The sequence below is a fragment of the Hyperoodon ampullatus genome (genome assembly GCF_949752795.1).
Source record: "Hyperoodon ampullatus genome assembly, chromosome: 8".
Lineage (NCBI taxonomy): Eukaryota > Metazoa > Chordata > Mammalia > Artiodactyla > Ziphiidae > Hyperoodon > Hyperoodon ampullatus.
Window position 1 is genome coordinate 84,538,472 of NC_136921.1, and position 22,967 is coordinate 84,561,438.

At 39.0% G+C, this 22,967-nt stretch overlaps 1 protein-coding gene across 1 annotated transcript in view; it reads right to left on the reverse strand.

Moving 5' to 3' along the window:
• LRP2 (LDL receptor related protein 2) overlaps positions 1 to 22,967 on the reverse strand; it is a gene marked incomplete at both ends in the record, with an annotated part of 195,384 nt that overhangs the window by 49,450 nt on the left and 122,967 nt on the right. The window contains 15 exons of the mRNA XM_079709604.1: positions 234 to 750; positions 2,228 to 2,523; positions 3,564 to 3,765; positions 5,060 to 5,191; positions 7,791 to 7,910; positions 9,052 to 9,177; positions 11,988 to 12,230; positions 13,025 to 13,228; positions 13,938 to 14,224; positions 15,519 to 15,677; positions 16,034 to 16,199; positions 16,332 to 17,252; positions 18,938 to 19,126; positions 21,093 to 21,329; positions 22,471 to 22,684. Of these exons, the coding sequence (XP_079565730.1) occupies positions 234 to 750; positions 2,228 to 2,523; positions 3,564 to 3,765; positions 5,060 to 5,191; positions 7,791 to 7,910; positions 9,052 to 9,177; positions 11,988 to 12,230; positions 13,025 to 13,228; positions 13,938 to 14,224; positions 15,519 to 15,677; positions 16,034 to 16,199; positions 16,332 to 17,252; positions 18,938 to 19,126; positions 21,093 to 21,329; positions 22,471 to 22,684 (4,013 nt within the window). The remainder of the gene's footprint in view (positions 1 to 233; positions 751 to 2,227; positions 2,524 to 3,563; positions 3,766 to 5,059; positions 5,192 to 7,790; positions 7,911 to 9,051; positions 9,178 to 11,987; positions 12,231 to 13,024; positions 13,229 to 13,937; positions 14,225 to 15,518; positions 15,678 to 16,033; positions 16,200 to 16,331; positions 17,253 to 18,937; positions 19,127 to 21,092; positions 21,330 to 22,470; positions 22,685 to 22,967) is intronic.

Genomic DNA, 22,967 nt, shown 5'->3' on the forward strand with positions numbered 1-22,967 from the left:
AAATTGATATCATAAATTCTTAAAATCACTAGATTTTAGGTTCTGTGGTATCCCATTTGATTATTAGGTACATAGCAGAAAAAACAAAAACATGCAGAAGCATTAAAATGTATCCACCTATTAACCCAAGTTGGAAAAGATCAGTTCTCTGTTAGGATGGAAACATGGTTTGGATACTTCTTTAAAAACAAAAACTCTTTTAACTCTTAAAAAGCTCCTCAGCTTTTTCTTACCTGGTAACCCAGTCGACAGCCAGACTTTCTGTACCTGGTAGATTGTACTTTAGGACTGTCTCCCTGTTTGTCTTATTCAGAAACATTCTCTCAATGACTTTATTCTCTATATCAAGCCAGTACAATCTCTTTTCTACTCGGTCAAAATCCACTGCCACAGCATTACCCAGTCCTTGCAAGATGAGGGAGTATAAATGGCCATCGATAGTTAGATTTCTCAAATAGTAACGGTTGCTAAAAATGAGATCGGGCTCGATGTTGCTGTTCTGCCGGCACGTCTTTCCATCTGGTTCACGGATGTAGCCTGGGGCACACTTGCAGATGTAAGAGCCCAGTACGTTCTCACACTTCTGGCTACAGACAAAGGGCGTCTCCTTGCATTCATCAATATCAACACAAGTCCGCTTGTCAGACAACAGCTTGTAACCAGGGTTACAAGAACAATAGAAACTGGTTAAAGTGTCTGTGCAATTGTGGTCGCAGCCACTGAGTGAAGGGTCATTGCATTCATTAACACCTGTAGGTAAAAGACAGTTATCAGAGAACCTAAGTTGACAGCAATGGATCCACCATAATGGTCCAAAGTCAACCTTTCCACTGGACAGACCCAATCCTTTTTGTTTCGTTTTGTTTTGCTTTGTTTGGACAGACCCAATTCTTAATGAATCATGCTAAAAGAAGACAGATAAGAAGGGATTTCTAAAGGCCCTACATTATTCAAAAGTCACTCTTACTCAACTTCCTCCCAACTTGATCCTTCACCAGTGGTTTTAACAACTAATACAACCAACAAGTTTGACTTCTAATCCTATACCTGCCAATCTTCTTTTAATCGATAAATTTAGAAGTAAAATAGCAGGAGAGAGGAGAAAGAAGAGCAGAAGGGCCCACACAGTGGTGTGCTGGTAAAACAGGTCTGGGGTGTGGGGTGGGATTCGGGGAGGGGGGAACTCTAATTTGTAGCCTCTTCCATTTCAGTGGTGCCATGACTCACACCATGGCCAATTTCAGGCTCCCAGTGTGACGTCCCTGAATGTGGAGATGGAAAGAGAAGCACTCACTTGACTGAGTCTCACAAAGGGGATGAGCCACCCAGCACCCCAGGAGGGTACCTCTGGCTGGTCCTGTGACACATGGCCATTCTCATTCAAAAACTAACTACACAGCAGGGAGAACATTTCCTTAAGATTCTGTATTTTATAAATTCTAGGTTGGTTTACTTGTGGGAGTTCGGTGGGGGTGGGGGGAGGGGCTGCCAGTTAAACTCTCCCCTTTAGTCACCTGAGGATGAAAATTAAGAACAGGCTAAGGGGACTTCCCTGGTGGCACAGTGGTTAAGAATCCACCTGCCAATGCAGAAGACACGGGTTCGAGCCCTGGTCCAGGAAGATCCCACATGCCGCGGAGCAACTAAGCCCATGTGCCGCAACTACTGAGCCTGCGCTCTAGAGCCCGCGAGCCACAACTACTGAAGCCCGCATGCCCAGAGCCGGTGCTCCGCAACAAGAGAAGCCATAGCAATGAGAAGCCTGCACACCGCAACGAAGAGTAGCCCCCGCTCGCCGCAACTAGAGAAAGCCTGCGCGCAGCAATGAAGACCCAATACAGCCAAAAATAAAAATAAATAAAATAAATAAATTTATTAAAAAAAAAAAAACAGGCTAAGGAATCCTAGCAGAGAGGCAGTGAAGGCAACAAGTCATTGCAAGAGGCCAAAGAGAATCAACACTCTCTGCTGTTAGATACCGATGGCCTGAATTTGTTCATCTCCTGTTCTATGTAATGACTGCCTAACTCATGAATTAGTCCAAAAAATGTTTGTGACTGACCTTATATACTAAGAAATCCTTGCTTTTTGCTAGACAAGCAATAGTAATTTTCTGGCAATGTTCTACTTAGAGAACCAACTGACAAGTCCTGCTAAGTCACGAAGGGTTGAAAATCCACATTCAGTCCCCCTGGTTTCCTTTCCCCTGATCTTCTGTTATACTCACCACATCCTTTCTCATCACTGTTGTCTAAACAGTCATCTAGGTGGTTGCAGACTTTCACCATCTCGATGCAGTTCCCATTGTCACACCTGAACTGATGAGGGGGACACGTGGTCTCCGGGGTGTGACACAGGTGCTCCAGCTCATCTGAGTCATCTCCACAGTCATTTTCCCCATCACAGACGAAGGCCTTATAAATGCAGAGCCCATTCTGACAGGTAAAATGGACCTTGTCACAGGCAGGGTACACGCAGTCCCTCTCATCACTGTAGTCACCACAGTCGTTGCGCCGGTCACACCTGTGTCGTGAAACCCAGTACCACTCTTGAGAGGGTTTTTTAAATACGTTTCCAGCATTTAAAATCAGAATATTTCAGGTGAAAATCCAGATTCCCAACTTCCCTCCAAACAAATGACGCTGACTAGTGTCTGCGTCTCTTAGCTGGAGCACTTGCCCAAGGTCCACCTCACCTGCCCCTCACTGTTGTCTGGTTGACCCTGAGCCGCAGCGCCCAGACCCATTTATCATCATGCTCACACCATTATTCTTCTTACAGCAGAGAGAAGAGAATGGAGTATTTCTTGTACCTATGCCTCTACTGCAAGTGGAAAACCAAGAGCCTCAGCTACCCCAAGAAAGAACTTTCTTCTAGCAAGCCCACTTCATTCATCTCTCTGGCCCTCTGTGCAAGGTCACATTATGACCTTCATGGACCCTAGGCACTTCTGCCTTCATGGGCCCCTTCCTCCATAGTCAAATTTATAGAGTCAGAAAGTACATTGGTAGATGCCAGGGGCTGGGGGTTAAGGGGAGTGGGGAGGGCAAATGGGGAGTTAGTGTTTAAAGAGTACAGAGTTTCGGTTTAAGAAGGTGAAAAATTCCAGAGATGGATGATGGGTTAAGAGTTGCACAGCAATGTGAATATACTTAGTGCCACTGAACTGTACACTTAAATATGGTTAAAATAGTATGTTTTATATTATGTGACTTTTACCACCATAAAAAACATTTATAATTAAGGACCACATTGGTATAAAGCCAGATATATTAATATATATAATTAATATATATTATTATATATAACTATATATATTATATATAATTAATATATATTATTAATAATTAATATATATTATATATAATATAATTAATATATATTAATATATTAATATTATTTGGTATTAAAATACTTTCTTTGACCTAAAATTTCTCTTTTTTTTTCTTTTAATTTTAAAAGAAATCCAAACATTTTCATAGACCACTAAAAGTACCATGGACTCCAGGCCCCAGTCCTGCCTCATGGAAGTTTGTTGGTAGATTGTTTAATCCCCAATTCACCTGAACCAGTCGGGGATACACAGTCCATTACTACAGGTGAACTCAGTTTCAGAGCAGGATCTCCTGGTGCAGTTCTGGTGCTCATCATAGGCATCAGAGCAATCCGCATCGCCATCACAAACCCAAGATTGAGGGATGCACCTCCTGGATGGAGACACGCTACTTACACAGAGAAACTCAGAACTTGAGCAGCTGTGACTCTCTGAAACCAAAGCACATGAGAATCAGACATCACATGAGAGCTCATTCTAGAAGTCAAATTCATTCTGAAGCATTATTTATCTTGCTTTACATTACATAATAGTCTGAGGGATGAAAGGAAATGAAGGGGAAATAGGTAGACAAACTACCCTCCCAAATTTTCATTTTAATTGCTTTGGATCTTTGACTTTTTTCAGAAGTAAAAAGTAAAGATAATAAAACACCTCATTTAGTTTTCCATAAAATTAATGTAAGGTCACATTTTTCCCTTAGGCCTATCAAAACTACTCACATTTTATTAATTGGATACCAAAAATCCCTTACATTTGGTAACATTTTTTAGTTTACAAAGTATAATCACTCAAACACAATGTGAGATAGGCATTTTTATGCCAGTTCTACAGATGAGAAAACTGAAGCTCACAATGGTTGACTAGATAGCTCAAAGTCATAGAATTTTCCAAGAAGCTAGGGCTTCTTTCCTAGGTATATAGGAGCTGTGTATGTCAATAAGAGTTGTCAGAAACCAAGACACTGTTAGGAAAGAGCTAAGATGCTAACATGTAATCATGAAAGCCTGCAGAATAAAATATGGGCATTTTATCCAATCTCACTGAGGGTAAAGAGGAGACAAGAGGAAGGGAGTCTTGGTGAGGAGATATGGGAGAAAAGTATATGCTACAGCCCATGTTTGTGGAGCTGCCAACTACCCATTTCATAGAATATATGTAGAACCATGGACCACCACCAAAGTCATGGACATATGAGGTAACAATCAAATGCAAACATCATGGAGTCATTGTTTTTATTATTCTACCATGGAAAGACACTCTATCAAGACACCTTAGCTAAGAGTTCTATGCTCTGTTGGTAATGGGAGATGGTGTTCCATAGTTTGTTCCATAATTCACTTAAAAGGAATGACCCCCCCACCCCCTAACAGCTCTAGGGTAATGGATAAAACTGGAGGCACAGTTAATTGCAACACTATTAAAACTGCTATTAAGAGTGGCCAACGAGTTCTCTTTATCTGCTCTAGAAATGTAGGACATTATTTCCATTACGTAAATGCAAGAGAAAAAAAGTAAACATTAAAATTATTTTTCATCATTTTAAAGCATTTAAGTGGATGATATCAAACATTCTTGAGCGTAAAAATAAAGGTAACATTCTACCTGTGTGCACTGAACAAAGAGGAACCTCTCTGACAACCATATACTTCAAAGACAGAAAAATAAATCTACTGAGTTTCCCTAGAATGTGACAATGCAGAGGAATTGATTGTTTGCACTTACCACAGTGGTGTCTTTCATCCTCGTCACTCATGTCCCCACAGTCATTATCACCATCACAGACCCACTCTACTTGGATGCACCTGTTATTGTCACACTTGAATTCATCACTGAAGCATGTTGGCTCAGAAAACTCTGAAAAAATATAAAAAGCACTCTTGGTGAGAAGAGTGGTTTGCAGTCCAGGAATCTTGAGAGAAGCCTACTACAGCATGGGCTTTCTAGAACACCAATTAGAGTTCTTTAATCATATCCCACATGTCAACGAATCAAGTTGTCATATGCCAATAAACCCAGAGACCCCTCAAAATTAGCCTAGGGCTAAAGAAAATTTAATTTTAACCACTAAAAATACAGCACAATAATAACAGTAAGGAGAAACATGACCTTTCATAAGCTGGTAAGAAAAGAGTACATATCAATACAGTCTTTGAAAGAAACATATCCCCTTTGACACAGGAACACTACTCCTAGAGATCTAGCCTATAAGAATCTTCCCACATATGCAGGATGTTCATGCTAGCATTATGTCTTATAGTGGAAAAAATGGAAACAACCTAAATATCCATCAGCTGGGAAAGGGATAAAAACACATGGAACACCCATACTTTACAGCAATATTCAGCAGTGCAAAGGAATGAGATAGAGCTGCATTTTCTAACTGACAAGATATTGTTAGGCTAAAAAAAAAAGGGTGGGGGGGGAAATTGCAGAAAAAATATATGTAGTAAGATCCCATTTGTGTTTTAAAAACTACATGTCAGGATATATAGATAAAGATAAGAAGAATTCACACTTAATACTGATTATGTCTGGGGAGGGAGGGGACTGTAGGAAGGTGAAGGAATGGGGATTTTACTCTTTTATATACATCTTATTATTTCTTTAAAATAATATCTGTGTATTGGATGTTCACCAAACTTATTGTGGTAATCATTTCATGATATGTAAATCATGCTCTATACCTTAAACTTACACAGTGCTGTATGTCAATTATATCTCAATAAAACTAGAAAAAAAATATCTCTGCATATTGTGAGAATGCATTCATATTAGATTGTGTGTTTACTTCTATTTAAATATGTCAGACAGTTGGTACTAATTGCTATTACTATGACTTTGGTTCCCATGGAGAAGTCTGGAAACTATATTTATTCTTCATATATTTGAACCAATAGTTCATATATTTAAACCAATCTCTAAGACTATTCTACCCACCTAACAGTTATTAATTATTTCCTTTACAGATCCTCAAAACTCTATGTGCCCTTTGTTTTCTCAAAACTCTCATTGTTGGGGAAAAAGAAATTGGCAAAGAGCTTCTAATACCACTTTCTATTAGCCACAGAATTTGAACCTGAGGGAAAATAGGAATAGAAAATAGTCTGAATTCAGCTGCAAAACTAGGCTAATGGTCTTAAGAAAATACCCCTCCAGGGACTTCCCTGGTGGTGCAGTGGTTGGGAATCCGCCTGCCAATGCACGGGGCACAAGTTCGAGCCCTGGTCCGGGAAGATCCCACATTGCCGTGGAACAACTAAGCCCGTGCGCCACAACTACTGAGCCTGTGTGCCACAACTAGTGAAGCCCGCGTGCCCTAGAGCCCGTGCTCTGCAACAAGAGAAGCCACCACTGTGAGAAGCCCATGCACTGCAACTAGAGAAAGCCTGTGCACAGCAACGAAGACCCAACGCAGCCAAAAATAAATAAATAAATTTATAAAAAGAAAAAAGAAAATGCCACTCCAAAAAAAAAGCTTTATATGTGATGGTACTTACTGTAGTGATATTTATAATACAGGAAAAAAATAAAGCAATCTAAATGCTTAAAATAGAGGCAGTTAATTCAATGATCATATAACCACTCAATGGAATATCACACAGCCATTAAACAGAAGTCTGAAGACTTTGTAACAGGGGTCAGCAAACTCTCTCTTAACCAGACAGTATATATTTTAGGCTTACAGGCCATATGTTCTCTGTCACGCCTACTTGACACTGCCATTGTAGCAAAAAAGCAGCCATAGCCAGGATGTGGCTGCATTCTAATGAAACTTTATTTATAAAGACAAGCAGCTAGCCCATGGCCATAGTTTGTTGACCCCTATACAGCAATATTGACAGACAAAAAAGCAATGTATTAGATTTTACCTTTATATTTTAAAAATTATGTAAAAAAATTGTGCGTGGATATAGATTAGGACTTGCAAAGGTAAATAGTAGCCTTCAAACAGAAGCAACACACAACTGCCTCTAAGAATATAACTAGAAGGTCCTTGGAACATCTCAGGAAGCTCAGATGGCCATGGGACCCTACCTCCTCAGCTGGCACACAGAACAGGAAGAAATATGTGCCCCTCATATGCCCCCTCCACCTATATATGATGATTTCAATCACTCTTGGATCCTCCCACAGTCTTATGGGTCAGAACTCAGCCAAATTCAGAAATTCCAATTCAGAGTCAATTACAATTAATTGAGTTCTACAAGCCAGGCAGGTACCAGGTGCATCACCAACATACTCTCTTCTCATCTGCATCGATCAGCAACCTCCATATCCTGATCAGCAACCCACCCAGTGCGCTGCATGAACAGGTTTTTAATGAATGTCTGCTGAGTGGTTTCAGCAAGGAGTGCAAACATTCCGCAGCCAGAATCATAGTCTATATTTGAAGTAGTCGGAAGAGGGTCTCCAGCTGCATTACAATGCTTTTCATGCTTGCTTACTCTCTTACCACAAGTGTCAGGTTCATCAGAGCCGTCAGAACAATCTCTTTCGTGATCACAAAACCAAAAGCTAGGAATACAGGATCCAGACGTGCAGTGGAACTCATCGCTCTTACACGACTTAGAGACTGCAGGAGGGAAAGAAGATAAAACCCATGAGCAACACACAAGCTTGTTCCTAATAAACTGCCTGTATCTCTGATCTGGATACGAGTTGCCAAGAAAGGAAGGCTGAGGCCTGGGAAATGAGTTTTTGTATAAGTTTTCCATTGGGAGAGAAGAGTATGGGAGAGCAATACCACTCCAGTTTCCCAGAATTTTTTTCTAAGTTCCAGAAGTTCAAAAATGAATTGCATTTGTTAGAAATACCAAAAGACTATTTTTTGACACATGAAATCACAAATTATAGATAAAAGAAAACTTGGTTCTATGTTTTCTGCCATAACATAAAATAAAATAAATGCTATTGAAAAGCAAAAACAACAATATAACCAAATCTGAGTTCACCCTACACACAATCTTTTAGCCATCTTAGACCATGATTCTAGAGAGTTAGCAAAGTTCTGCTGTTAATCATCCTTATAATTCCTTTGAGTAAATGACTCTGCCTACACGTGAACATTGATTCTTTTCTCGCATAACCTGAGGTAGTTCTGGTCTAATGTGTTTTCTAGATTTTCTGCTACCTCTTGCTGCTGTTTTTACAACTGACTCCTGCTCTTGGACTGTAACCTGGCCTGGTGACAATCACTAAGTCCTTAAAAGATGCATCTGTTTACACCAATAGTCTCAAAATCATCGTGCTTAAGAAAGGCCTTTTAGTTTAATAGATACAGGAAATTATTTGATTAAACCAAATGGCTAAATATGAAATTAAGGTTTCTGAAAGTCAAACATATGAAAAAGAGAGAAAAATTCTTTCAGTTACTAATGGCTACTACAAATGTATTGAGAGCAAATACAAGGGCTCAATGTGCAAATTCTGCCTGGAGTTGCTGAAGACAAAAGGTCTTTAATTGTAGAAAGTTAGGCATTAGAGCTGGTCTCTGGAAGAAATATCTGGAGTCAGGCATCCAGCCAGGGAACAGAGAGAAGGGGCTTCTTATGCCCCTACAATTACATCCTAAAGTAACTGCCTATGGAATCTACTTACAAGGTCAATTTGAGATGACAAATTGAAATTAGCCCAAACACCCAGGCGATGTATCTTTGCATTAGCTCAAGACATGCATCCCTGGAACCACAGAAGGAAAAGCAGTTTTATCTTACCACAGAAAATGGGGTTTTCATCACTCATATCTCCACAGTCGTTGTCTCCATCACACAAGAAAAGATGAGGAATACAAACAGTTGAATTCATACATTTTACGTATCCAGGCTGGCACGTGCGATCAGCTTGAAAAAGACAACCAGATAAACATTTGGAACTTACCCACCACATATACATCATACACGTCCACGCTAACAGATCTATTGCAGAATCAAACCACCAGAAGGGAAGGATGTTCAAAGCTATCACAGAGGCATGATCCATGACACTTATGGGATGCCATACATTCTACAGTAAAAAGAGATATTTCCAGCTGATACCGGAGGCCATGGAGGAGAGGGGAGGCTGCTTTATAGTTTTAATTGTCTGTTTCATTATTTAATAGCATCAGCATGACTCCTCACTCTTGGTTAAATAAAATGATGGCATATCCACACAATGGAGTAATATGTAGCTGTAAAAAGGAATGAAGAAGATCTCTGTATATTGATAAGGAATGATGGTATGATCTCCAGGATATATCAACAGTAAGAAAGCAGAACACTAGGCTATCTTTTGTGTAAGAAAAATGATGGCAGTGTGTATGTCTAGCAAGAAAGAAATGCTTACACTAAAAACAACAACAACGATGAAAAGATAAAACTAATGAAAATTGTAACCCCTATGAACAGATTGAGAATAGTATGGAGGGAGCAGGGTGGAGAGGACAAGGATGAAGGACTTCTGTGAATGTACCTTGTCATATAATTTTGACTATGAAACCATGCACATTATTTTGTATAAACATAATGAAATAAAAATAGATAAAGAAAAGCAATTCCTAAAATTTGGAAACAGTAACAAATGACTGCATATTCCTAGTGGGAAATAATCTAAGAACAAGAAGGACCTAAAATCTTTAATTATATTTGTGTGGTTACTTTGAAATTATTATAGGCATGTTGAAATTATTATAGAATAAAGCAAGTAAGTGACTATGTTAATGTCACTTATTACAAACCAAGATTTTTAAGTAAAAGAGACATGATTATAAAAACCAAAAGGTAAAAAACCTGTTATCCCAAATTAAAATGGAAAATACCAATATCATTTTTTTTCCCCTTAAGAATCGTATTTCCTAGCTCTGTCCAATAAAAAGGCCTAGAAGCAATAAAAGCCAAATAGGAATGGGTAATGCAACACTGTGGTAATTTTTAAATACCACAAAAGGAATGAGGCCAATTCTAGGTCTGAGAGAGGAAATGTACAAGTCTGAGCTATGGAAGACTGAATGGGGTCAAGTCAAAATAACAGAGAACCCAACTTTACCAGGGTTCCTGATGGCCAAAGATAGAACAATTAAGCACCGAAACCAGTAACTTACTTCACTGCATTAAAACTCAAAAACGTAAAAATCCATGAGTTTAACACAATAATAAAAACAAAACAAAGCAAAAACTTAGTGCTCATTGGTCACCAACTCATTACTCTCAAAAATGACAAAGGGAAAGAATCAGACATTTACCCTGCAGAATTTTATTTCAGGGTAACAAAATAGTTAATAAGGGAAATTTCTTCTTTATGGAACATCAGCTAATAAATGAGCAAGGAACAATAAAATTTTAAAATGCCTATTTTGTAACCCTTAAAGTAATAATGAATTTATGGAACAACCATCCACGGATGCTAAAACCACTGGGTGAAAGGTTGAAGGGAACTTCCTAAGGGAAGATTCAGGCTGACTTCTAAATTCACTAATTAATTTCATCCTCACTTAAAGTGGAACAATCAAGCATTATGTGCTTCATTATGTGATACGACAAGAAATAGCTCCACCTATGGAGTGTTCTTGCCCAAAGAATTGAGTCTAATGTAATCAAAACTCTAGGCCTCAATTCCAGCCTAAATCAATGTGTAGACCTTTCCTGAATCATAATTTGAACAGAGCAACTGTTGACATTTTGGGGACAAGTGATAAAATTTGAATTTGGACTGAGTACTAGAGGATATCAAATAAGTATTGTGGATTTTGTTGGGCATAATATTGGCATAGTGGTTGTTTTTCAAAAGGTCTTTATCAGTGATATGTATGTCTGGGAGTTGCATTAAAATACTCAAAAAAAAGTTTGGGGGCTTCCCTGGTGGCGCAGTGGTTGAGAGTCCGCCTGCCGATGCAGGGGACACGGGTTCGTGCCCCGGTCCGGGAGGATCCCACATGCCGTGGAGCGGCTGGGCCCGTGAGCCATGGCCGCTGAGCTTGCACGTCCGGAGCCTGTGCTCCACAACGGGAGAGGCCACAGCAGTGAGAGGGCCGCGTACAACAACAACAACAACAAAAAAAAAGTTTAGGGAGATACATGAAACAGATTGGCCACTTGTTGATAAAAAAAAAAAAGCACACCCAAATAAATATTGTGGTTAAGTGCCTACAAAAGCAATGGAGCATGTAGATATATCCAAACTAAAAATACATTTGTGCTCACGCTCCGCCCTTTTGTTTTCTCAAGATTCTAAAGTGCAAATCCCAGAAATTTTGGAAAATCAATTCACTAAAAAGCAATTTACCAGAAAAACTAAAGAGACAAATCATTTCAGTCAACACTGTACTACATACCTTTTTGCACAACAAACATTAAACACAACACATTAATCAATCATTTTTGTCAGTAACCACTGGTAAAGCTTTAAAACAGTCAGATGTATAAACCAAGGAGAAAATATTGAACGTTAAATAGTCAATGGTTGTACGGATCCATAAATATAGGTGAATAATTCAAATACTAGGTAGAATTGTTTTAAAAAATCACTTAGTAGCCTGTATTAAAATGAAATGTATGTTTCAGATGAATACTATGGGTTTTTTCCTCAGAAAATGCATTGTCTTTATATAAAAATTTCATCTCCCAAGCTCTAAGACTTCAAGACTCCAAAGCACAAGTACTGAAGATGAACTTACAGCAATTTTTCTCATCTGAAGCATTGTGATCATGGCAGTGGTCCATCCCATCGCAGACTAAGTGAAGCGGGATGCACTTTCCATTATTGCAAGTAAATTCCGTGGTTTCGTTACAAGCCCTGAACAGGCACCCTGCCTCATCACTGTTGTCACCACAGTCATTGTAGTGATCACAACGATAACGATATTGGACACATCGCCCATTGGCACAGGTGAAGCTTGTCAAAGGGCAGGTGTGATACGCTAAGAGGAGGGGAAAAAAAACATTGAAGAAGCTTCTGGATTAAAGCATCATCCCATTTTCTAAAAAGATACAAGCAAATAAAATAAGACACTTTGGGTTTACCTTCCAAGGCAAAAGCTGCAAAACGCACTGCATGCAAAGTGAGATAACATTTTAAAGTAGCTAGATTAAGCAAATATTTTGTATGCTTCTTTTAGCAAATGAAGTATTTTAAGCAAATGGCAAAGTCACTCCATTTCTCTACCATCTCAATGTATAAGTTTATCTCAATCACATAAAACTTAATCCCGTTAAGTTTTCAAACACAATGCTTTTTTTTTTTTTTTTTTTTTTTTTTTTGCGGTACGCGGGCCTCTCCCTGCTGTGACCTCTCCCGTTGCGGAGCACAGGCTCTGGATGCGCAGGCTCAGCGGCCATAGCTCACGGGCCCAGCCGCTCCGCGGCACGTGGGATCTTCCTGGACCGGGGCACGAACCCGCGTCCCCTGCATCGGCAGGCGGACTCTCAACCACTGCGCCACCAGGGAAGCCCCACAATGCTTTAATGTGATTGAGGCTCAGAGAGGTTAAGTAACTTTCCCAGGGCTCTACAGACTGTAAATGGCATCCAGCACCACTATAGAGGTGCTTCCTAATAAAGCATCATACACTACTTCACAGCACATATATCAGCTTATGTGTGATTTAAGCAAAGTGCAGTCTAGATTCTCAGAGTAAATGTTTTTCACTTCTAAAAGGACCAAACGCTTGGTACATTGTGAGTTCTTAACAAAAGTTCCAAGAGTCCAACTCACCACAGAGAGTTTCCAGCTCGTCACTGCTGTCACCACAGTCATCGATGTCATTACATTTCCACTGCTCTGGGATGCAGTGCCCACTGAGGCAGGTGAACTTGGAACTATGGCACCTTGTACCATTATCCCGGATGCAGTACTTATTGTTGTTGGCCAGGTACCAGTGGCCCTCGTGTGGACACTGGCACTCAGGGCCATTTGGACCTGAAGAAAGGTAGGCCCAGGAAAAGCTAAAGATTTGTGTAGCAAACATTCATATTTTCTCCTCCAGAAGGGCATTGGCAACAGCTTCTATATTAAACACACTATAAGACAAGCCATGGAAACTCTACTCTGAATCATTTTTCCATCAATAAGAACCACCACCAATTTCTAATAAATGTGGCTACTTCACCTTAATCTTTAAACCACTATCTCTTGTCTTCACTGAAACGTTAGCAATGATTCTACCTTCTCAGCAAAATCTGCAAAGCAACAGTCTCAAAAGGCACGTCTTCCTATGAATTTGTTGTTCTCTATAAAACACACTTCTGAAGCACACATCACACTCTAAAATATCCACTATAAACAGTACCTCCTAAGTGAAAGAATTCAATCCTTTTATAAGGAATGTTAGCTCACTGATGAAATTTCTATTCAAGACACGAGATGCAGCAGCCAAACCTGCATGTTTCTTTCTACCTCCATCAAGCTTGAATTAAAAATGTCTTTGTAAGAAGGGTCCATATGGAATACAAAAGAAACCTTTCAAAGTCTTCTCAACATACAAACCCTGAAATCTATTTTATAAGTTACTCTGGAAACAAAGAGAATTTTTTCTCCTATTAGAGCTGAATATTCCCTCAGCCTTCCTTACTAGTGGTCATCATTATTATTACTCTCCATGAGTCTATCTTCATGGCCAGTGCCTTACCTGGTGCACAAATATGGCTGCAGCCCCCATTAAACTGATCGCAAGGATTGTGACACTGCTGTTGGTCCTTCACGACAGCACGAATACCCTTAGGCAGGAAGGGAAGAGTCGTGGTCATTGCAGTCTGACTTGACCCATCATATTTGTTTGCTCGGTAAATTTTTTTATTGAACCAGTCAGTCCAGTAAACATACTGGCCATAGACAGCCAAACCAAAAGGATTATTGGCTCTGCTGACAATGACCTCCCGCTCCAGGCCCTCTAGAGTGATGCGCTCAATCTTCTGCCTAAAACGAAGATGGAAAAAAAAAAAAAAAAAAAAAAGCTGGAATCCAGAAAGAATAAGTTCCTCAACTGGTACCCAATGCCTGAGCCCAACCATGGCTTTACACAAGCCCTCGACTTTCTTTTCAAGTGCAGCATATGGCAGCAAGAAATGTTTCTTCTGGTAATAGGAGAACTTCATCTGCTTATCAAACAATGGCCTATATAAATCATTGATTTCCACATATTAATATAACCCACAAGTAATCCTACAAAGGGAACCGGACTGACATTTGAAAACGGGAGGGCATTATGAAATAATACATGTATTGCATGGAACTTGGTGTTTAGCACAAAATAGTCACTCAATAAAATGTGAATTACATGGAACTTCCCTGGTGGTCCAGTGGCTAAGGCTCTGCACTCCTAATGCAGGGGGCCCGGGTTCAATCCCTGGTCAAGGAACTAGATCCCACATGCTGCAACTAAAAGATTCTGCATGCTGCAACTAAAGATTCCCGCATGCTGCAACTAAGACCCGATGCAGCCAAATAAATAAATATATATATTTTTAATGTGAATAACTTTTCCCTTCCCATTCCCTTAATGACTTTTTCCATTTGTCATTTACTTTGAGGTATTTACCTAGAATGATCCAAATTTAGACACAAAATATCACTGCTTTGTTTCAAGTGAGAAAATAAAGATGAAGTTGTTAGGTGCTCAGTGTCACAAGACCAAAATCATAAGAAAATAATCAAGAAAAGTTAAGATTCCCACCATGTAGACACCAGCCATAATAAATAAAATCATCTCATCTCTTCAATCTTTAGGATGATTGGAATGTGAGTAATTTCAGGAGTACCTGGAGAGTTACATATAAAATTAGAGCTGACAGAAGTTTATAAGCAAAACACTATGAAATTGAGAAGCTGGCACAGAAGAAAGAACTATTTTGAGAAGACAATGAAAAGACAAAGACTGAAGGAAAATGTTTTTACAAGATACTGAATGCTAAAGCCCAGAGAAAACTTACTATCAGTGTGCATTTAAAAGTCATTCATATTTTATGGTAGTTACATGGGGCCTGTAAATTATAAATTGAATGACAACATTTGTAATTATAGCTGAAATTAACTTGTCTAGTAATGCATCCTTAGATGCCTTCAGTTCACAATTATTCAATCTCATGATATAGATCAATTTTCACAGGTGTATTCACCAATATTTCATCACATTATGCATATCCCTCTTTTTTTGAAGAGGGAGGAAGAAATCTTCTCATCAACACCCGCAGGAATAACCAAAGACACATACAGATTAGCATCTGCCCAGTAGAGAAAGCCTTCTTCATAGTCCAGAGTGAGCCCATTGGGCCAGACCAGGTCACTGTTCACGATGGATTCCCGGAAGTTTCCTCCCAGTGTGGCTCTCTCAATTTGGGCATTAGTACTCCAGTCAGTCCAATACATGTACCTAGTGATCCAAAAGGAGTCATAATTCATCACAAAGAACCTCACTCTTTTTACTTAAGAAAGATGGCAGCATTCTTTAACTGTAAATTGACACCAATATGGCAAAATGAAACCCTACTCCATTCCCATCCATACAACTTGCCCAATGTGGATTTACTGAGTCAGAGCATTAATTCCCTAGTATGCTGCCAATTTTCCTAGCATCACTCGGAGTTCCTTCCCAGGTAGAGTCATTCATGCTCTTTCACCCTTGAACCTGTAGCTACAGTGTTACAAGCCCACAAAACACTGGCTCTCTATGAGCATAAAATAATTTCAGACCCCACTCCCTCCAGAAATAAGCAGACCATGGCATACCCTTGGCAAGGATCTAACACAATTGCTCTTGGCTTTGTAACTCGGGCTATCACAGTGTGCTTAGACCCATCCGTGGCAATGGACTTAATTGTCTGGTTGGTGTAGTCACTGTAATAAATTCTTCTATTGATCCAGTCAAAGGCAATGCCCTCAGGATTCCCTATGCCTGGACATACACCAACAAAAACACAAAAAGAAGTTAGAGCCTCAATATGCATTTTAGAACCCCTGGGTTATCCATGTGTGTTGACCCCATTGTGTCTCCTTCCAAGATAAGCTACACTTAGAGTGCACTTACCCGAAACAACAACGGTGGGAGAACTGCTCCTTGAATTCAGGTTGACATAGGAAACCTGGCCTTTTCCAGATTGTAAAATTTGTGTGAAGTAGATTCTGTTATCTATGCTGTCATAGTCTAGGGCCACAGCAATTCTTTCCACACTTATTGCTGTGAAAGGTTGACTATAGTCCTCAGGGTCAAAGTGTAAGCTCCTCAAGGAATCATCCAAGGCAAAGATGAGGAAATTTTCTGATGAAATGGCACAGCTCTTGCCATCACCTTGCAGGGTCCCAAAGGCACAGCCACATTTTGGGGTGTGCAATTTAGGCAGAGCAAAGCAGAAATGGGAGCATCCTCCATTATCTTCCAAGCAAGGGTTGTTGTCGACCTCTGCTGGTGACCGGGGCTGAACATTCTGATCAAAGATGGTCACATCTCTTAGCCAGTCGATATTGTCCCTTATAACTGTTGGTGGATCTGCTTTATATGGCTCCTTGCTAGCTTGGAAGATTTTTTTTAAATTCCTGTCTACCCATATGATAGAATTTCCAAATATAGTGATGGCATAAGGAGCTGGGTAACGACTGCCAAAACGAATTACTTCAGATTCCCCTCCATCAATGCTGACCCTTGCAATTAAATCTAAAGCATCATCAACCCAATAAACGTAGCCATTGCTAAGGTCCAATGCCAAGCCCCGTGGTGTGGCAACGATGTTTGATACAAGCACAGTTCGATTGGTACAGTCAAGAAAAGAACGTTCAATCTTTGGGTTTTGTCCATAGTCAGACCAGAAGAGGTATCTGTTCTTGGGGTCTACAACAATATCCCTGGGCATATCCACTGTGGTTTTAAGGAGAACACGGCGATGGGTGGTATTGATCCTTAGAACTTCTATCAGTGTTTCAGACCTAAAAGCATTGGTGAAATAAAGATTTCCTGCAGAAAAATGAAAGAGCATGCTGATGAATGGAAAAACAAGAAGGAAGAAGATACCGTTTGTAAGATTGAGGTTTGGGTCAGTATATGTTGTCTTTTCCAGGATGACAGATTAATATCTCAGTTTAGACTTAATAAATATTTACTCTTAGGAACTAAATAGATTGTTTCTTCACATTTAAAGAGAAGGTAACTCTCTTCAGCTTCTAAAGCAGATCAGAATTCATAGCAAATATCATAACCCACTTTCTACTGAAATATGTATTTTCCAGAATGTCCTTCCTCTTCTACCTGAATCTTCAAAGACTCATTATCATGACATACCTTCTACTCCAACATGATGAAAGGAGCAAAGAGTGAGAACCAGCAATATCTCAGGTTGTTACCTATGTCATCAAATGCTCTTTCTGTTTGGCATTAACGTGAGATCTTTTCTTGTCTTTCTAACTAGTGTAGAGGTTTTCATCCCAAGGACCTTCTAAAGTCACCAAAACAAAAGGCTATTTGCCTTTGGGCATTAAAGAACAATGTAAATGCTAGAATAAAAAGCATGGCAGGAAGATAGTTTAAGGAATAGAGAGGGAGCCCACATTGATTCCATGTAGTCAGAAGTCTGTTGCACTGCTACTAAGGGTTGGCAAGCTTTTTCTGTAAGGGGCCAAACAGTAAATATTTTAGGCTTTGCAGAGTATACAGTATACTCTACTCTGCCACAGTAACATGAAAGCGATCATGGACAATATATAAATGAATGGGCACAGCTGTGTTCCAGCAAAACTTTACTTACAAAACAGGTGGTGGGCTGCATTTGGCTAACAGGCTATAGGCTGTTGACCCTTGTTTTATCTATATCCTCAGAAATAATGTGGTAAATTTGTAATCAAGAATGGAATTTAAGAACCAAATTAAAGCCTTACCTAACCATATTACCATGTTTACTATTGGCAATTAGCTATTATAGTATCTAGATTTTCATAATATATTTTAATATTTCTAAGTGATATCTACTTGCCAAGCTTGATAACACACAATGATACCTATTTTGATATAATGGGATTATATTCTAGAAGTATAATACATTTGTTTGTCAGTGTATCATTAAAAATCAGTGGTAATCCAAAATTAAGTACATGAATCAGTATAGCTAAGTTAATGTAATATTGGGTCAGGCATTTCAATTTAACTACAATAAAGTACCTAATAATCAAAACGGTTTTCATACATTAACATGAGGAAGCAATTAAGAATTCGGCAAGTAAAATTGCTAACCTTTAAAGTAAATGTCATATTTCATGGTTTACGTTATATTTTGATATCCCTTTCTCTTTGAAAATTTAGACATTTCTAATTTAGAAATTAGATGCGCATCTAAGTGTGAAATAAACCTACATAATTAAATATTTCTATCCATTTTGCCTACAGTTTGATCCTGTTAATAATAGAAGCAAATGATATAATCTCTAATGAATGTCAACTGAAACACCTTATCATTAACAGACACAAGTCTGTTACATTTATTCTAAAAACACAATTCAATCTATTTTAAGTAATCTCAATAAACATTCAGAAAAACAGATCTGTTGCACTTATGTTAAACTTTATAGCATAAATAAGATGATAAATAAGAAATAAGAAATGCAAACATGAAAAGCCTTTTCAATAAAATCACTATATAGCTTACCCACCTGCTACCCAATCCACTGCAATACCCCGGACTCCATTTTCTCCTATCCCATCTGTAATGATGTTTGTAAAACTAGACCCATCTGGTCTGATTCTACGGATTGCATTATTAGATGGCACAGAGTTGCTAAAATCACACCAATAAATAAAGCCAGAAGATACGTCCACATCCACGTGCAGTGCATTTCGTCCTAGAACGTTTAAGAAAAGATCATTAAACAATACTCTAGCTTGAACTAGAACTTTAAAAAATGTCTGCCCTTCCTCTCAAACTCTCATTCCCAACCCCCCTGCTCCAACCATGCCCCCATTATGAAATATAACTATTTATTTCCCAGTTGCAATGAGCATACTTACCCCCAGATCTTAGTTTCTAAAAACCACTTCCCACAGTAAAGAGCACTGGCTCCTGGGAGAAATGGCTAATTATAGGTTTGGGAAGGGAAGGTACAAGGTGAGCCTGGAACATATTTATTAGACCAGGAAACAAGGAAGCACTCAAACACTAATGGGATCATGTCAAAAAAATACAGGCAGCCACTTTGAGAGGCTCTCCCCGGCCAAAATGGATTGCCTGGAGCACCAAAGAATAATTATGCTAAATGATTCTACACTGAATTAAAAAAATAAAAACTTGAGTGCATGTGACAGTAAAAAGGAGAGCTCTCCTTTATAGAAGAATGAATGTAGGGACTTCCCTGGTGGTGCAGTGGATAAGAATACACCTGCCAATGCTGGAGACACAGGTTCGATCCCTGGTCCGGGAAGATCCCACAAGCCGCAGAGCAACTAAGCCCGTGCGCCACGACTACTGAGCCTGCGCTCTAGAGCCCATGAGCCACAACTACTGAGCCCGCATGCCACAACTACTGAAGCCTGAGCACCTAGAGCCCGTGCTCCACAGCAAGAGAAGTCACGGCGATGAGAAGCCCACACACCGCTACAAAGAGTAGCCCCTGCTCGCCGCAACTAGAGAAAGCCCACGCACAGCAGCAAAGACCCAATGCAGACAAAAATTAATTAATTATTTTTTTAAAAGAATGAATGTAGAAGGAATGATAGAACAAGAAAAATCACCATTTTGCAATGCCCAATTAAATAATCATTTCAGACAAGGATCATCAATGGCTCAAACCAATGAATTAAAGGTGCTTAGGGAAAAACATATTCATGGGTACCAAAGTGTGACCCCAAAGATTTCATACACATTACAAAGGGGGAAAAAAAAGCAGAGACTTCACAGTGACCACCTTAACCAAGTGATCAAGCTTAAGCATTACTAAGAGGGGACAAGCTGACATTATGTCCTTTTTAATGAGATTCTGTATCAGGGACACAGCTTCATCTATGAAGGATTCTTCTCAAGTGTGTTCAACCCCAATCTAATCAAGCAATTAGACCTAACTTTCATTTCATGGGAAATCAGGGTATAAATTGAATGACAAGTTAAACGACGCTATGAGGAGGTAATCAGACATCCTCAATGTGAGATGCTAAAAAGACAATAGGTTTGTCTCTTCAAAAAATCACTGTCATAACAAAATACTGGGGTAACTACTACAGATCAAAAGACACAAAACAGACATTCCAAATACGATGCATGAATCTTGATTAGATCTTGGCTGGAACAAATCCACAGCTATAAAAATATTATGAGGCCAACAGGAAAAAATATGAATTAGATGATAATGCCCTTCAAGCTGCATGCTAAATAGACAGGGGTGAAGTGTCATGATATCTGCAATATATTTTTGAAAGGTTCATTCAAAATGTATGTATATGTATGTATACACACATAAACACACAGAGAGATTGAAGGCTCAAATGTGGTGAAATGTTAAGAATGGTTGAATCTAGCAGGTATAAGGATGTTCTCTATACCTTTTTTTCAACTTTTCTGCATTTGATATTTTTCAAAATGAAAAGTTGGTTGAAAAACTTAGTGACTTTATTTACAAGATGGTAACTTAGATCCATGACTTTTTAGATATAAGAAAACAGAGATGAGTCATGAGGACATGTGAATATGGTTATCAAGCAAGATAAACAAGCTTCCTTATGTGCCGAATCCAGACGTGGAGAAATGCTTTATGGTACCAAGGACTTCAACATGGCATCAGATGGAGTCAAATGTGACTTATACTGGAGCTGGCATACCTTGGCCTGCCACTGGCACCATGGCTTCTGAATGATCTGACAATTCCAAGCTAAAGCCCCTGATTGCCCACAGCGTGGAAACAACAATGAAAGAGTGATATGGGGAGCAGGTCCGATTATCAGGACTGAGTTTAAATCCGGTGGCACAGGCACATGAGAACAGTCTTCCTGGTACAGGCAGGCAAATCTGCTGACAGGCATTCACGTTGTTGCTACAGCCATTTGAGGATTCGGAGCCTAAATGAAATCAAAATTAGTTTGTAACTTTTCACCCCACCTACTCGCCACTCCATGTCAAATTTTTCAACCGAGTCACCAAATAAGTCATTATAAAAGTAAGTAACAAAATATGGAATCTGAGTTAACCTAAAAACAATATTGGAGAGCTTACTGCTTATAGAACTAACATGTACAGAGGTTTAAAACAGGACCACAACTATATAATAGTTATATAGTTTATATATTATATAATAATAGAGAATGGAGCACCAATTGTTTTTCTTCCACAAATCATTCAAGAATTAGAGGAATTAGGGAGGTCAGTCAACAAATTCTAATTTTTTTTTTTTGCCCTCTTGACCTATGTACTGGAATTTTAAATTATATCAGTTTTAATTACATGATCAACACTGTGATGAGCATTTGATTTAAAGTATATTAAATAATAATATTTAAGGGTTTTTTGAACATGCAATAAAATAATACCGAGTAACAAACCTAGGTTATAGGACAGCAAACAAATCTTTGGCTAGGGACTAAAAGCTATAAAATATTTCAAAATTATAAAAAATAATCTCCAGATCATAATGTTAATATAAAGGGGCAAATCAGAAGTTAGATTATCTCTGGGAAATAAATCTATTGAAAAAGGCAACATCTAAGAGTATTCCTTTTAAGATTAAAAAAATTCTATTGTGTTAATCACTTTCCCAGCAGATATCCAACAAATATTTACTGAGCACCTCCAATGCTCCAGCAACTATTCTAGTTACTGGGGAGAGAGTAAGAAACAAGACACAAAATACCTGTCCTTATGGAGGTTACCTTCTAATGAAGAACCCAGATGATAAACACATACGTAATATGTCAGGGAGTATGATAAAATAAAAGCAAAGTAAGGAGTTTAAAGTGCCGTGGAAAGAATGGGAGTAAGTTTACTCTGGCCTTTCAGATGCCAGCTTAGTCTTTGACACTTAGCCATGCTTAAGACATGGTTATAATTTTTTAAATATCTTGGGGTAATTTCAGTTTGCATGCATGTGTATGCACACAGTTTTGTGCATATGTGGGTTTGTGTGTGGGCATGTCAGTGTGCAGACACCCATGAATAAATATATATACACCCATGAATATGTATGTTTCAGTGACAAATACTCACCACGTCTTTGATAAATTCGAAGTCCCCTGAGATTTGGGACATTATCTCTCAAGACTATTTTGTTGGCCCCAGTAGCCTTGTCAACTCTTTCAATGACCTCATATTCTTCATCGGTATAATAAAGGAAGGGGCCATAGACAGCAAGTCCCCAGGGGTAGGAAAGATGGTTTACCAGGATCATTCGATTTGTACCATCCACGTTTCCTCTTTCAATCTGAAAGATCAAAATTTTCATTATTGACTGTCTCATGGTGCAATGAGGAAAATGTTTAAAACCAATATTCTCTTAATAATGTTTCACATGTATATAGCACTCTATTCTTTCCAGGGATTTCTGACTGTATTTCTGACTATATTTGATAGTCACATCTACATCGAGCACTAGGTGAGACAAACGTCATTGTGCCCATTTCACTGACAATGAAGCTGAAGTCCAAATAAGCCAATCAACTTTCTCAGATGGCATGGTGAAGAATAGGGGACTAATCCCTGCATGT